The following is a 16,025-nucleotide window of genomic DNA, read 5'->3' on the forward strand; positions in this document are numbered from 1 at the left end:
GATTACGGAATTTTCTTTATATAGAATATTCTAGGTGATTGATCTCTTGACACAAATGGGGAATAGTATCCAAAAAAGTGAGAAAGATGTTGACAGAGTAGCAAAAGTATGTACTTGAGAAAGCTGATAATAAGAAAACTATGTAAATGTCTTTAATACCTTTAATGACCAAAGCATTCCTAGACAGTTTTGATGCCTTTTAGTAGCCCTCTCATTAGAGAGCAAGATGAGTGATGAAAATTTAATTCCTACAGGCTGGAAAGTTACTTCTTCCTTCTAGTACACATGGAGACAGTGAGGGAGGAGAAAAAAGAGTTGGAAGGATGTAGGGGACTGTAAGTTCCAGAAGCTATTTCTGCAGAGTGCTACTGTCAGTATGTAAGCTGCACAGGAGAACTCTGCACCAAGTTTTGGATTCATCTCACCCACTCTGGTACACCTCACATAACTCTGTGAATGCGGTCATTACCAGAAGCTCCCTCAGGAGATTGCTTCACCTTGGCTCAGCTGGTTCATTTCTGGGTCATTCCCTGAGCCTGTCCATCTCCTCCCAGGACTAGGGAGGGGTTCTCTCCCTAATGGAAATGCCTCAGGTAGATGTCTGCTCCTAGGGTAGGAATTCAGTCCTCAGTGACCAGATAACCCTTGTCAAGTCCCACCAGCCTTGCCTTGCTGGTTCAGCTGCCCAGACCCAGCAATCCCTCATGTCCTGCCTTTGGATGGCCACAGGCATGCAGTGCTCTGGGGATCCTTCTGGTACCAACAGTGTTCTTCAGCAGGAAATAATTTCACCAAATACCTCGAGTATACAATATATTTATAAACTCTCCTTTCACAAATCTATTATCCGGAAGCTCTGTGGAAGGGGGTTTATCTCTCTGCACATTCGAAGTCTCACCTGCTCCTCAGCACTGCAGGAGTACCTGAAATCCTGTGTCAACCCCACACAGAAGCCTCAGATATGTGAGCTGTCTTCCATGGCAGTGAACATCTCTCTTCAGGACTCCCATCCCCACTGGTTTGTCCTCGTTTGTGCATGGAGGGTGTGATTGGGCATGGAGAAAAAGTGGACCCAATCTAGAATAGGCCTGCTGTTGAGTCTCAGCAGTTCCTACACCAATGGCAGAAATGGAGAACAGAGGAACCTCTCTCTGACAAGGACAACCATCAAAGAGTTTGATCCAGAAAACCTCAGTGGTTTTTAAAACTTTATAGTAAGTATCAAAGAAGGAGAATGTGAAATAAAGTCTTTGGGCAATTCTCTGAGAACACTGGAAAAACTGCTGAACAAATGTAGCATGAAAACATCTTGGCTCAATTTTTATATTTTTTATATGCTGAGAAAAGTGTTTTCATTTATTTGTGTTAATTTCACATTTTCCTGCAGAAAAAAAGATCATTTAATCCAAGTGCAAACTGTTTTTAAAAAACTGCATAAACAAAACATTGCTTCATCAAGCAAGGAGTTATAGTACTGACAGGACTCTACCAAAGGGAAAGACGGTGGCACTATAACAGCCTCCAAAAAAAAAAGTATAAAATCCCCTGAAAAAAAAAAAAAACCTAGAAGACTGATTTTCTGTTTCAGTTTAGAGTCATGTAACATTCTGTGATCATTTATCCCCTTAGGCACTTTAACAACGCTTCTGAAATTAATATTATCTTTGAATAGAAAGCATTAAAGAGATATGCTTCAAGTTTTGGAGAGTAAGGCTACATTTTAACAATTAAAAGGTTAATAAATTCATTTAAAATAATTACATGTCTATTATCTTCTCATTAATCATGATTTCCATGTTGCAAAACCTGCACAAGGGTGGAACCGGATGAAAGACAGCACTGATCTGTTTTATGGTAAAACTCTTGTTTTGCATGTTCTGTTGCTAACTAGACATTGTGAGAATCAATGAGTCAGGGATTGGAAAGCTTTATAAAGTGAAAATATACTATATAAAGGTGAAGTTGGTGTGTGGCAGACTACAAAAGAGACTTCCATAAAGACTAGTGAAAATGACAGTGGGAAATCTCCCATTTCTCCTATTATTATGTGCAGCACTTTCTGGTGCTTTTCCTGCAAGTACAAGGCAGACAAAGGAAGAAGGCATGCAGCTCATCCAGGTGAGGAATGTAGAGCTCTGGGGAGATCTTTAGCTACTGTTGAGCATCCACAGCAGTCTGTGCAACTAGCATAGTGCAGCCAAACAGCAAGTAGAATAAACAACTGATTGAATATTTATAAGAATAGGCATGTGATGAGAAAGGCTACTTTAGCACCATCTTATTTTACTTTTCTTTAGAGACTGATTAAATTTGATGATGCATTCACTCTGTGTTAATTTTACAAATAATTAAACTTCTGCATCAGTATAGGGTTGGTTTGTAGCTTGGGTGGAAATGTGGTTATTTATTTGACTTGTGATATTATGAAACATAACTCCTCATGAAGTAAGTATAGTATATTTTTCTGAACTATTACTGTCTAAAATGTGGGGAAACAGGATACAACCACTGAAATTTTATGTTCAGTAATGTATTTCAAATTACTTCTTCTAAAGGACTCTAGGTAATCTTGGGGGGCAGGGTAAGTGGAGGGCACATTATCAGAAAATCATCTATTAAACAAATGCTAATTTTAAATGCTTTTTAATAACTGAAAAATATTTATAATGATAATACCATGGAAAAAGCCAGCATTAAGAGAAAAATATTAATGCAGGCTTTAACTATTATCCATGCTGCCATGGAACAGAAAGAAAAGTAGCAAAGGCTACTGACTGGTGTTGGTTTTATATCTTATAAGCTTTAACGCAAACATCATTGATTGTTCTAAGCTTTGGGTTTGGTTTTTTTTTCATTAGGAGTATCTGGAAAATTACTATGGCTTTAAGAAAGATGGAGACCCTTTTGTTTGGAAAAGCAATAATGCAATGACCCAAAAACTAAAAGAAATGCAGGCATTCTTTGGGCTGGAGGTGACAGGGAAACTGGATTCTGGCACTATGGACTTGATACAGAAACGCCGCTGTGGATTCCCTGATGTAGCTGGGTTCTCCACCTTTGCAGGAGAGCCAAAATGGACAAAACATGTCCTGACATACAGGTAATCACAATGGAATTCTTCATGTCAAGGCAGTGTGAAGCCCAGGGTGAGTGGCAGCAGCACAACTTGTTCTCTCCTGTGTTTTAAAGGATAGTAAACTACACACCGGACCTGCGTCCAGCAGATGTCAAAGCAGCCATCAGGAAAGCGTTTCGTGTCTGGAGCAGTGTGACCCCGCTGAGATTCATCCAGAAGGACAGTGGTGATGCAGACATAATGGTCTCCTTTGCAGCCAGAGGTAAACCTCTATGTAACCATTATGAGTTTTTGCCAAGTCACTGCCTATGTGGAGCAGTTGACTTGGAATGATTTCTCCCGTACACAGCACGCGAGGAGATCAATGTCCAGTTGAACAAGCAGACAGGAAAATACAGTTCTTGCTCAAGGTGCTATGGTTACAGGTCTTGACAGACTTTGGGGGAGGACACAGAGGCAGATGAAGAGAAAGGGGAAGAAAATGTAGGGACCTGCCAGTAGTTCAGTGGATCTATACCTGCTGTGTGCTGCTCAGTGTGAGCATGAACCCCCAGTCAGCTGTGTTCGGGATTTGCTCCTCAGATCACAACGATTTCATCCCCTTTGATGGCCCAGGAGGCTCCCTAGCCCATGCCTATGCACCTGGCAAGGACTTTGGTGGAGATGCTCACTTTGATGAGGATGAAACGTGGACCAAAAGCACAGAGGGTAGGTAATTAAGTTCTCCAAGACCTTCCTGAAGCAAGTTGCACATGGAATCAAGGCTGCAGTGTCTGTCTCCTCTCTTCCTTAAGTGTTTAAATTGCCACTGATTTGAAGGAGCATATGTTTTGCATAGTTCTAAAAAGCCTCTGAGTCTCTGCTTTAAGTTAAGGCCCCAGCTCAGCTTCTGCCATACACAGGGGGAGATTTATTTGTAAGGTGGCCCCACTTCTTCCCATTCCTCAAACCTCTTCCTGCAGTTACCTCCCTTGCACTGGCCCAGGGTCCTTCTTCTACACTGAATTCTGCAGGATCTACAGGCAATTTCCTTGTATTCCCCTATAATGATACCATTGTTTTTACCTCTGACCATAATTTCATCTCCAACCAAATTTCCCACAAGAATTTCATTTGATTGGACAAGCAGTTCTGAAAGCTTCTGACCTACCTTATGCCCTTCATGTTATTCAGGACAGCTCTCTTCTCATGTGTTTTGTTTGATGTTTTCAGGCACAAACCTGTTTTATGTTGCTGCCCATGAGTTTGGCCATTCACTGGGACTTTCCCATTCCAAAGACCCCAATGCTCTGATGTATCCAGTTTACAGGAAATTTGACCCTTCAGTACTCCTTCTTCATCAGGATGATATTACTGGCATACAGTACCTCTATGGTAATTCAGAATTTTTCATCAACTACTGCTTGCAGTTTCAAAGACTTCAGATACTTTTCAGTGACAGTTTTGTGTAGTGGATATACCTCAATGAGTTCACACTATAATTTCTTCCATAAACTGCTTCTTTTAGGATCATCTCCCAATACAAACAATGATCAAACAGAATCTACTGAGATAAAAGACCCAACTGAGTCAAAAGATCCTGCACTGCCAAACAGCTGCAGCTCCAATTTGATATTTGATGCTGTCACCACTTTCCGTGGAGAAATAATGTTCTTTAAAGACAAGTAAGTCAGGTTCTGAAAGTAAAATACCTGAGTGTCACTTTTTAAATTATGCCCCACAGCACAGAAAAGTAACTTTAATTAGCATATCAACCATTTTAGACAGGAAGACAAGACAAGGAATCAGGAAAAGAGATGGAAAACAAAAACAAAGAGGGTGGCAGAGAAATGAAGAGAGATAAGTATCCAAAGGAGGATGACCTTTGGAACAGGGGGTGCTTTGAATAGGGTGGGGGAAAACCTCCTCTGCAAACACGTGCTGTTTCCACTTCAGGCTGTAAGCAAGCCCCAAGTGTTCAGCATCTGGAGAGCTCAGCTTTGGCAAAACACATCACCAGCTCTGAGACACCTCCCAGCCTCTTTGCTCTCCTTGCTTTGAGGGAGCTGAGGGCCTACCAGCCCTGACAAAATACCTGCTTGAAGAGCCCCTGTAGTGAGAATTTAGTATACTAATAAAAGGAAAGGAATGGGCTTTTGTTACCAAAGTCTTACTGGGCATCAGTCTTGTGAAACAAGTCTCTCTAAGCTCCACTTCTACATAAGGGGAAATAAATATTTTGACAAAATAGTTCATCTGACCTATTTTAGATGTCAGCATCAAGAAGAGAGTGATCCTACTATGGAAATAACTGTCTTTACATTAAGTTACAGGGACTGTAGTGTGACTAACTCGGATACACAGCTGGGTTTAATCAGATAAATACTGCACTGGTTGCCATGATGTGGTTTCATGCATTAGTGAGTGTGAACATCCAATTTTATCTAAAACCTGCTCTATACTTACACAAGGCATATTTGGCGCAAACATCCAGCAGTCAGAACAGCTGATTTTGAGTTGATATCTTCATTCTGGCCACGGCTGCCACCTGGTGTTGATGCTGCATATGAAATTCCTGAAAAAGATGAAATGGTCATTTTTAAAGGTAAAATCTGGTCTTTTTATTTTCCCATGTTGTCTTCCCAAGTAGCCTAGAGAGTTTGCATTTGGGTTCAAAACCACTTAAATTCTTTCTGCAGGATTCTCCAATCTTGAATTTAGTCCAATAAATTGGTGTGTTTCAGTCACAGAAATAATAACATTATTGTCCAAGTTAATGAACATCTGTCTTAATTTTTATTATCCACATTGAAAATTTCCCCTGCCAAAATAATTTTCATTACTTTTCTTCTGGAAAATTTTCTATTGAATTTTAGAATTATACTAGCATTAGTATGAAGAAAGACTGAAATTTTAGTTTTCAAAAAAAAATAATGTGGAGAACTATTGCGTGTTTTTTTTTTTACTCTAGAACCATTTTCAATTGTATTCAAATTCAACGATTATTTTCAAGTAACCATCAGCTTTCATGAAAAAGCTTGTGTCATTCTCAGAAGATTCTCACAACATGTTGTTATCAACTTTTGTTAATAGGGAAAGAATTCTGGGTTGTGAGAGGAGATACCATACTTCCTGGATACCCTCAAAAACTCTACACCCTGGGCTTTTCAAAGGATGTTTCCAAAATTGATGCTGCTTTTCATAATGGAATTGAGGGGAAAACATATTACTTCATAGCAGATAAATTTTGGAGGTAATATTTCCTGTGGTACTTTTCTAAATAGGAGCAAACATAATCACATGATCAATATCCTGTCATGATTTACGATGCATTAGTCAGACACTTTTGGTGATCTCTTTCAGTGTCACAACTGGTTGTGGAAAAATATTTGAAAGGAGGCGGAACAGTGAGTTTAGTTTTCCTTTTAGTTTATTTAGCAGTTTATTTGTTGGTTTTTTTGTTTTCATTTAGCTGTCTTGGTCATTGTACAGCTCCACAAGTCATCTCATGAAATCAGGCAGAAGTTCACTATTCACATATCAAATATGTTTCTGTGGATTAAGAGGAAGAATGTCACCCACTTTCCAGTTACTAACAGATAGTTTCACAGAGTTGCTGATAAATGCCATGTACTGCAAAGAGTTATGTGCTGTGCATGGTTATTATTTTTTTCTTTTCAACCCATCCTGCTGCTCAAGTTTGTCTTACAGGACACAGATTTCTAACAGCCAAAGGAGGTGCTCCTGTAATGGAAGCAGTAAATAATTCAAATTATTTTAGATGAACAACAAAGCTTCTCTTACCTTCCACCACAATGTCGAAACAATTGTATATACAAGGATTGCTCTAGAGAAATATTCAGCCACATGTCTGTACTTCAAGCAGAAGATCAGACGTCCACATTTTAGGTCAAATTCTCGTGACTTTAAGAGTTTCATCACTAAATCTCCTGTTAAGGAAATTACAAAAGGAAAAAGCTTTCACAAGCCTTCTTATTCCAGCACTGATAAACTGCATTTCACCAAAAATGTTATAGCTTGCTCTAAGTAACTTAAGTAAATTGACTTAAAATACCTCATAACTTCAGAAAAAGCCCAGATTTTTCCTGATAAACCTTTCTTACAGAAGTATAATGTGAAAAAAATTTTTGTAATCTATTATCTATTGCTCCTTAGGCATGGGTTGTTGGAAAAATAAAAAACAGATTCATGGTGATGGTTCCAATATTAGGGATTCTTAGGTGGAGTAAAGAGAACCAATACATCCATTGCAAATAATAAATTAATAATTAATTTATGGCAATTGTGTCTCCTTCTACACTACCAAATGACACTGAAAATCTTCAATGAACTTGGTTATCTGTCAATAGGTAGAAGATAATGAGCTGAGAGGAATTAATCATGAGTTGTTTGCAGATTTTGATGACTCCTGTTTGTTTATAATTTTTTTTTCAGTTATGATGAAAGAAGTCAGTCTATGGATAGGAAGCCATTACTGATAAGAGATGCCTTTCCAGGAATTAATGGGAAGATGGATGCTGTTTTTCAACATGAAAGTAAGTAACTATTCTTGCTAAAATCTATAAGAAATGCCCAATGTGATCGGGCTGAGACTCCTTGGGCAGAGATAGGTACATCTATGTGCTGTTCAGAACCCACAGGATGACCAACAAGACCCTGAAGCAGTCACAAAACACTCCTATGTTTCCCTTTACCCCCTTCAAAAATGGGGATGGTACACCTTTGGTGGCAGCTGCACATCTGGAAAGGCCAGCTCTAAGGGAGAGATATACCTGTATCCAGATGTGCACATCACACCATGAGATCAACACTCCACACAGTGACATCCCAACACCATAAGATGTGCCTCTCACAGCCTGTCCCTCTGATATAAAACAGTCAGAGCCAGCTTCTACTGCAGGAGGGTGAGCACTGCTTAGACATGCAATAGCTGGACTACACTTGAGGATATATTCACACTGCCACATGTCACAGCTTCCCAGTTGCCTCCTTGCTCCTCATCTGCTGCTCATCCAAACTATGCAAGTTTATTGTTTCATAGCAAATCTTACTTCCTCACCCTCAATGAGTCTCACACGTGGTGCTGAGACACCCAAGAGGGCAGTGTGGATGTGACTAACCCAGGCTGTCCCTCTCTTTCCCTGCATGGCATCTGGCAGCACCCATCACCAAGTACCTGCTCACACCTTGCTGTGCTCTGTGCCACCCTCTGCAATGGGTGCAATGCCTACCCACAGGTGGCTAGAAATGCACCCTGCTGAGAGGCTCAGCACAGCTGGAGTGTAACAGCAGATATTTCAAACTAAAGAAAGGCTACATCCTTTGCAGAGTGACCTTGTGGGGCTCATCAAGTACACGATGCAGCACATGCATGGCTGGTTTGCTGTGGAGCGTGTCCCCATGCTGCTGGGTCATGTGTTGCAGAAGTTACACCTGGGACTAGATGCTGTTGGCAGCATAATTGTATCCAAAGGTTGCTTTGAGCTCTTTGAGGATGTTGTTAAAGTGTACTAATCTTTATATCTGCAATATCATAATTCATCTGGGTTTGGGTTTTTATTGTTTCTTTTTTTTCTAGACTCCCTTTATTTCTTCAGTGGAAGAAAGCAATTTGAGTTTGACCTTAATAAGAAGAGAGTTACACGCCTCCTAAAGACAAACTTTTGGTTTCCATGCTAATAAAATGAAATATGTAATGGTGTTGGAAAGAATGTACCATTCTTGTGCTAGAAAAGCTTTTTCTTTTATAAACATGTAGAATGTAAAAGTACTTCAGCACCAGTCAGCAGATATCAGTTCCTGCATAACCTGTGTTTCTTTAAATAACTGAAGAGTATTTAAAATACTGATGTGTACATATGTATGTAGTTAACATCAGGCTGGCTAGCTTATCAAACAACAATGCAGTTTCTACTTTTGATACACAATTGTGATCGATTTTTTTATTTCTGCCATCTTCTTTTCACTCTTCTTGCCATACATCACCCTACACAGAGCCCTCCCATGAAGCCAGGAGTCCATGAGGGAAGAGCATCTCTCTTCCTAAAGCTAGGATTGCTTTCAACCTGTTTTGGATATTTCAGAGCTAAGCAAGAAGACTTGGCTAGTGCTGGTAGTTACAGTGAGATATACAGGGGTTCCAGAGAGCAATCCCTCCCAGCCTGAGGGGTGTTGAGAGGTGGAAGCTCTTTTTTACAGTGACTGGAGAGTTTATATTGGACACCTGATTATAGAAGGCTTGATTAAAGTGTGACGAATTCTACCATAAACTATTTATTGATACATGTCATTTCCTGTGCAGTGTGCTCTCAGGGAGGATGGAGCAGATGACCCTACTGCTGTCCCTCCCAACCTTATCCATTCTGTCAGCAAAGGCTCATTTCCACAGACACAGGAGCAGAGGGGCACACTGGCATGTGGGGAAAACCCAGACACCACTGCCCTTCCTCTGCTCCTCTCCAGTTTTCCCTGGGGAGACTCCATTGGCTGAGGGACACCCATCATGTGTCAGTGAGAAAGTTCCCATCACCTCATCTTAGGGGTTGGGGGGATAGGGATCAATATCCTGGGTAAGAGTGTTTGTGCATTTCATATAATTTATTTTTTTCATGTTAAAGGGGACTATGGGAACGCTCAAAATTTATTGTGAGTTGATTACTGGAAAGAACAAAGGCAAGGAAATGACAGGATGAAGGTAGATTGGGGAGGAAAGGGAAAATAGGGGGATATGTGCATAAGAGGGATTGGTTGTGTGCAAACAGACTGCAGTCAGCTACTCCTTTGGCCATGCCCTACACATTTGGTCCTGTCTTCTCAGTAAATCACACCTTATGTGTGGATGAGCTCTTTCTGTCTGAGTTTGGGTGAGCCTCAAGCTGGACTGGCTGCTGAGGAGCTTAAGAGAGCTGAATGCCAGCAGCTGGAACATGGCTGCAATCCACAGGGACATGAAGGCTCCTGGGGATGCAGGAGGTGCAGGCCAGCTGCTCTCCTGGGAGGGCTGTGTGCCTAGGAGCACTTCTGAGGGCTCCATGCTCTGTTGGTATTTCCACGTTGGTGCTTCACCGTGGGACAGAAGTTCTCATCAGGGGAGGTGAGCAATGGAGTGGGGCCACAACTCCTGTTCATGTTTATCCAAGTGCTCCATGGTTTCTGTCTGGGATGGTCTCTGTGGCCACTCTCACGGCTCTCTGGGCCCAGGGGCAGACATGAACCAGCTGCCACTTCAATACTGCTGACATCATCTACCTGATGCTGAAAGCCAGATATCGCTTGGGGGTCACAATTATTCACATGGATAGCCAGCGAGATCCAAGGTATTAGAGAAGGTATCCTCTCCTTCAGGCATGTAAATATATCTCTCCCAGCACTGTCTCCTGCTCATTAAACAACATCCCTCCAAAAACATGAAAACTGAGAAAAAATAGTTGTTCTATTTGATTCTGCTTCTCCATGAATCAGAGAATTGCTGAATGACTGAGTTTAGTTGGGCCTCCGGAGTTTATCATGTTCAACCCCCTCTGCTCAAACCCACCTAGAGTGGGCTACTGAGTCTCTAGGTGGCTTTTGGGGACACTGCTTCTGCACAAGGAGAGACTCCACCACCTCCTGGGCAAACTGTGACAACGTTCTCTCACTCCCACAGTAAAACAAGTGTTTCCTGAAGCTGAGAGGGAACCTCCCATGTTTCAGTCCTGTTGGGATAAGGTGATTGTGTTCTATTTATGCATAAAATTGTACTGCAAGATTGCAAGTAGATATTTCAACACACTTTATGTAACCTTTTTTTCTGATGCATTTTTAAAACTCCTCTTAGCAGGGCTACTCAAATGGGGCACTCCAGTGACTGAGGAATCTTTATCTGAATTTAAACAGGGTCAAAAATGTATAATGGCACTGTCAGACTTGCAAGACAAATACTGCTGCCACACCTGCTGTAGAGGTGGCAAATAAGGCTTTGCTATCAAAGCAGAACTAAAGGTAAAATGATTAATTTTAATCACAAGACCTTGAAAAAAGGAAATTAGTAGCTCTGGTCAGTGTCTGACATTGCTGAGGTCAGAGAAGTAGGTTCAAGTCTTGTAACTTGAAAGTTTCTATTGAATTTATTAAGAAATATTTCTGAGCTGTTTGGGTTTTTTTCTTAATAGTCTCCTTGTAATGTTCCTCATTCTGTATTTCCTTCATGTTTCTGGTATGGCTTTTTGATTGATCTTGCAGTTGCAAGTCTTAATCAGTCCATGGTCTCAGCTAAAACAGTGAAAGTTAAAAAGATGTATGAACAGTTTGGCTCACTGTTTATAGTGTTAGTTTGTTTGGGGTTTTTTGGGGGGGGTTGTTTTGGTTTTGGGGTTTTGTTTGTTTGCTTGTTTTGGTTCCTTCAGGAAGTTTGCAGCTGTTCTGGTTTGAATAGTTTTCTTCTGTTGTTCCTACTGTTAATGTTCTTCTATGGTGTCTGTGCCTTGCACATCACTTCCATTGCGGATAACTGCATGAGACCATGCTCTTTTAAATGTGATAATCTCTTCCAGTGCAGGTCTATCCAACTGTCTTTAGGAAATATTGTCTTTCAGATGAGATTACAGCTCTCAGAACAGAGCTAGCTGGTCCTAGAACTAAGGGGAACTGGGAGCCCCAAAGGATGTGGGGGGGCATCTTCATGACCTTTCATGATTGTTTTGTAGTTTTCTGGCTGTCATATATTTATCCAACTAGTTCTTCTTTTTGGGGCTTTTGATGATTTCTGATTAGTTGGAGCTCTTTCTTTACCTATTTCTGTGCACACAGATAGTCCTACCAATTGTAAATATGAAGTCTTAGATCTGTGGCAGAAGTAGAGCTTAGCTGACTCCAGTACTGTCTATCTTAATATAATTTAGCTGGTTTAGTATCAGATGTTGATATCATTTTTTCTTCACAATTCTTACTATAAAAATCTCTGGTATCACCAACAAGACAGCCCGACCATTTGAGTAAAAAACAGGTTTTTGAACTAAAGGTGATTGATCTGTATTCAATATCCTGTGATCTTCTAAAATACATTTTGAGACCTAGGCTCAGAGCTAAATACATTCTTTGTCTGTGGTACATTTAGTCCAAGCATTCCAGTTATAGTTTTCTCATCTTCTAAGCACATCAGATTTTCTATGTTCTAGCCAATTTCTACTCTGTTTGTATAGAAAATTGGGTGAAGAAAAAAGTATTTCTCGCAAGGAACATGTGACTCTAGAATTCAGATCACAAGAATTTCTCTGTTTTCTTCTGTGTTTTATATATACTGGTCACCTTTGTTGTAGTTTTCACCATCTTGTCTTGGAGGACATTTTGCCTACATCTGAAGGTATATATTTACATTTTGCTTTTCAAGGACTCCATAGCACGACCATCAGACACAATCCAGAAGGTCCAACATGGAAGTCCCAACACTATCTAACCAAGGGAAAAAGCTGTTTGGCTCACAAGTTCTTTTTCTTGCTATTTATTGGTTTTCTCCAGTTTCACACACTCATCCTGCCTAAAAGGGATGAATGACCTTTGATGTTGTTCTTGCAGGATTACAAATACATGATCAAACAAGGTAGGTCTGCGGTGCTGACCTGAACTGAAAGCCATTGTGTAGTGATTTAAACAAGCAGACTAAGAGCAGAGAGTTTACACCTCAGTAAACCAGACAAAAGTAACTGATAAGTGCTGGCAGAGCAGAGTAAGATTGAAACAAGTCCATTTAAATATTGTCTGCAGGAACTTGTTCCTAGTGATAAGTTTGGTTTGGTTAATGGAAATGCTGTGGGGGGAAAAAAGCCTTTCTCAGTAACAAAAACTGCAGATCTGTAGGTTCAGAAGTGTTTGAGACAACCCAGAGCTCCAACAATGCATGTCTTAGGTGCCGTTGATACTACAGAGAAAATACTTTAAAACTGACAAGGTGCAGGATTTGTTTCCAGATTATTCTCTGGCAGCCTCTGAACTTCCATCTGGCTGCCAGGAAGAAAAGAAAACTGCCTTTGCAGGTTCAGAAGCAGTAGCTGCCTCATGGAATGTTTTGGCATTTGTGCCATGTGTCCAACTGGGGGACTGTGAACTTGTAGGAGTTCCAGTATGTCCCAAATGGTGCACATCCCTAGTAAATACGTAGATTTAGTTTGTAGATCAGTGTGGACATATTGGTTTCTTCCTGCTGCCTGTTTCAGAACAAGGTTTACATCTGCACAACTTGTGTGAAAACCACTAAGTTTAGAGGCAAAGGGCTTCAGGCTGGCAATGCTGGTTCTGCAGGGCATCCCAAGGCCTATCTGCCATCAAGGAAAACAAGACTTGAACACAACAGACCAGATTCCCACCCCAGTTAACAGCTCAATTGCAAAGATGACGGATGTAATTCGATTTTCCTGTGTTTCCTTGGCATGGAAAGTGGCACTCCCTCCCTTCTGCTTTTACTGAAATCATTGATGATACCATGTCTGAGACTGTGCCAGTCACTGAGGTGTAACAAGTGCTGCCCCACTGTGGGACTGGTCACACTGAATTGCTTTTCTACAATAGGATAATTAGAACTGATTCAGCACCTGTCATCCTGAGCCCTATCACAGTGGCCTTTGGACTTCTGAGTGGTTTGAACTATAGAATTGTGCTCCTAACACTGCCCAGCACTGCACCCTGGTTTGTAAACCGAGTGACTGATCATTCCCTTGGAGCAGTGCCAACAGCAGTTCTATAAAGGAAATGTTTAACACTGGGTGATGTGAAGCCATGAGCTTGTGCAAACCTCAAGACAGCTGATTTGGAGGCTTATGTTTGGCTGTTTCATCTCACTATTAAAATGTACTCGGTTCATTGAGGGAAAATTCTTCATGAACCCTCTAACTTCAAGCAAATATCGGGCAATCAGTAGAATATTGCTGCACTGTGACATGACTTATATTTTGACACATTAGACTTCACATGAAAAGTGACAGCCTCCAAGGAAAGTAGCTTGTTTCAGGACAATAATTCTAGGTTTTCAGAAAGATTTTTGTTGTTTCAAAAGGAAACACATTAGGAAAGACATTAGAAGATTAGGATATACATAAGAGCACAGAATGGAAAGAAAATACTTCCTGTGGGAATGATGATTATTTTGTAGTACCACCTGCTATTGAGAAAGCAGTTGCTAACATCATTGTGACAAATTGTAAACAATTCTTTGAATTATGAGGTACCTGTTTTCATTTTTGGAACATTAAAATTACATAACTACCAAACAATGTTCCCTTTTCTACAGTAATTTGTAGTGAGAGATGATTTAGGGAAACCCCACAATGATTCACACTGTGTATTTATTTTTACATTATTCAGTCAGGGGTGTGGGTGGAAGTCATTAGAACATGTTACCAGAGAATGCTAGGGGAAAGGGGAAATAGCTACACGAGTCAAATCCAAGTCCCAGGTAGGTGAGGTACAAAGTAAATCGAAATCACAGAGAGAGAAGCTTGCTCAAGGCTAGGAACTTCTGGGGAAATATGTCTCCTCTTAATGCCTCGGCCTAAATGTCTTTTTCAGTTAATGCTGAAAAGGGAAACAATTCTGGGTAGAACTCTGGCAATGCTTACCTTTCTGTGAAGACCTAGAGAGTGAGGAGCAGTCAGTAGAGTACCTAGAAAAGGGACATTTTGAGGTCTCTTGTCTCAACACAAGGAACAAGGGTGCAGTTTTGCTGAGGAAGAAATGTAAAAATAAAGCAGGATTATTGTTAATATAGGCAGACATAAATGTGTACTGCTTGGATATACACTGGAAAGACCCTTGAATGCACTGGCTTAACATCTGTGCCACCTCCTCTTCCTTAGCAGTGGCTTAGCAGATGAGTACCACACCTAGCAGGGTGATTCAGGGTGAGAACTGTCAGGGACAGGTAAGTGTAAAGCTTCCTTCTCTCCTTTGATTGCATGGAGACTTTCCATGTAAGCACATCTGGAAGAGCTCTGCTGTGGAGACAGGCTGAGAGAGTTGGGAAGAGAAGGCTTCAGGAACACATCACTGTGGGCTTCCAGTACTTAAGAGGGAATTATAACAAAGAGATTTAGGGACTGTTTACAGGGGTTGATAGGGATAGATAGGACAAGGGCAAATGGTTTCAAATTAAAATACAAGAGATTTAGATTAAATCTTGGGAAGAGGGTCTGTACTTGGAGTGTAGTGAGGCACTGGAATAGTTGCCACAGAAGTTGTGGCAATGTCCCATCCCTGGAAGTCCTCAAGACCAGGCTGGATGGGGCTTTGAGTAACCTGGTCTAGTGGAAGGTGTCCCTACCTATGGTAAAGGGGTTGGAACAAGATGGCTATTAAGGTTTCTTCCAATTCAAGCCATTCTTTGATTCTAAATTTCTGTGATTTTAAACAAATTCCAGGCAGGGACAGTGTGTTTGGAGTGGTCCAGATCTGATACCCTGATATACTTGAGGCAGTTGCAGCTCCCTGGCCCCAGGTCCAGCAGAGAGGTTGTGCCTGTATCCCAACAGGTACATACACAAGTACATACACACCCAATGGGCTTGTGGGCACCCTGTGTCCTTGCAGTCACAGCACCACTGACACAGGGGCCTCCCACCCCAGCCCCACCCCAGAGGATCTCACTGAGATCCCCCAGACATGATAGAGCCCCTCACACAGAAAAATAATCTGAAATGGGGTTTAGTGAGAGTGCCAGTCAAATGCAGGTACAACACAATGGTCCTGTGAGAAAAACGAGGAACTGTGCAGACCCCAGTTGGCACTCGGTAATAACTCTCATGAGATTTTGTCCTCTGAGGAGGTCTCAGTTTCATCTTGGCATTCATTTTTGGTCTCCTTGGTTTCCTTCTGTTGGGATTTGAGCCTTTGTCTAAAGACAAGTTCTTGAGAAGGGAAGATGCCACACCACAGGAAAGCAGATGACTGAAACCTGTCCTTCCCTTGAGTGTGGGATCAAGGG

At 41.2% G+C, this 16,025-nt stretch overlaps 1 protein-coding gene across 1 annotated transcript; it reads left to right on the forward strand.

Annotated features, from left to right (window-relative positions):
- The first annotated feature begins 2,010 nt into the window (after nucleotides 1-2,010).
- LOC135457772 (stromelysin-1-like) lies at nucleotides 2,011-8,755 on the forward strand. The gene is made up of 10 exons (XM_064732559.1): nucleotides 2,011-2,118; nucleotides 2,859-3,100; nucleotides 3,190-3,338; nucleotides 3,659-3,784; nucleotides 4,289-4,450; nucleotides 4,584-4,740; nucleotides 5,527-5,660; nucleotides 6,149-6,308; nucleotides 7,511-7,611; nucleotides 8,655-8,755. The coding sequence occupies exons 1-10, from the start codon at nucleotides 2,011-2,013 to the stop codon at nucleotides 8,753-8,755; spliced, it is 1,440 nt and encodes a 479-aa protein (XP_064588629.1).
- The last annotated feature ends 7,270 nt before the right edge of the window (nucleotides 8,756-16,025 follow it).

Source organism: Zonotrichia leucophrys, chromosome 1, assembly GCF_028769735.1.
Source record: "Zonotrichia leucophrys gambelii isolate GWCS_2022_RI chromosome 1, RI_Zleu_2.0, whole genome shotgun sequence".
Taxonomy (NCBI): Eukaryota; Metazoa; Chordata; class Aves; order Passeriformes; family Passerellidae; genus Zonotrichia; species Zonotrichia leucophrys.

What these genes read in the sequence shown, in the direction of transcription:
- LOC135457772 (XM_064732559.1), top strand. Translation starts at nt 2,011, where the DNA reads ATGACAGTGGGAAATCTCCCATTTCTCCTATTATTATGTGCAGCACTT. An exon ending in GTGGACCAAAAGCACAGAGG is followed by an intron (nt 3,785 to 4,288) that starts GTAGGTAATTAA and finishes TGATGTTTTCAG; the next exon opens with GCACAAACCTGTTTTATGTT. An exon ending in ATAGCAGATAAATTTTGGAG is followed by an intron (nt 6,309 to 7,510) that starts GTAATATTTCCT and finishes TTTTTTTTTCAG; the next exon opens with TTATGATGAAAGAAGTCAGT.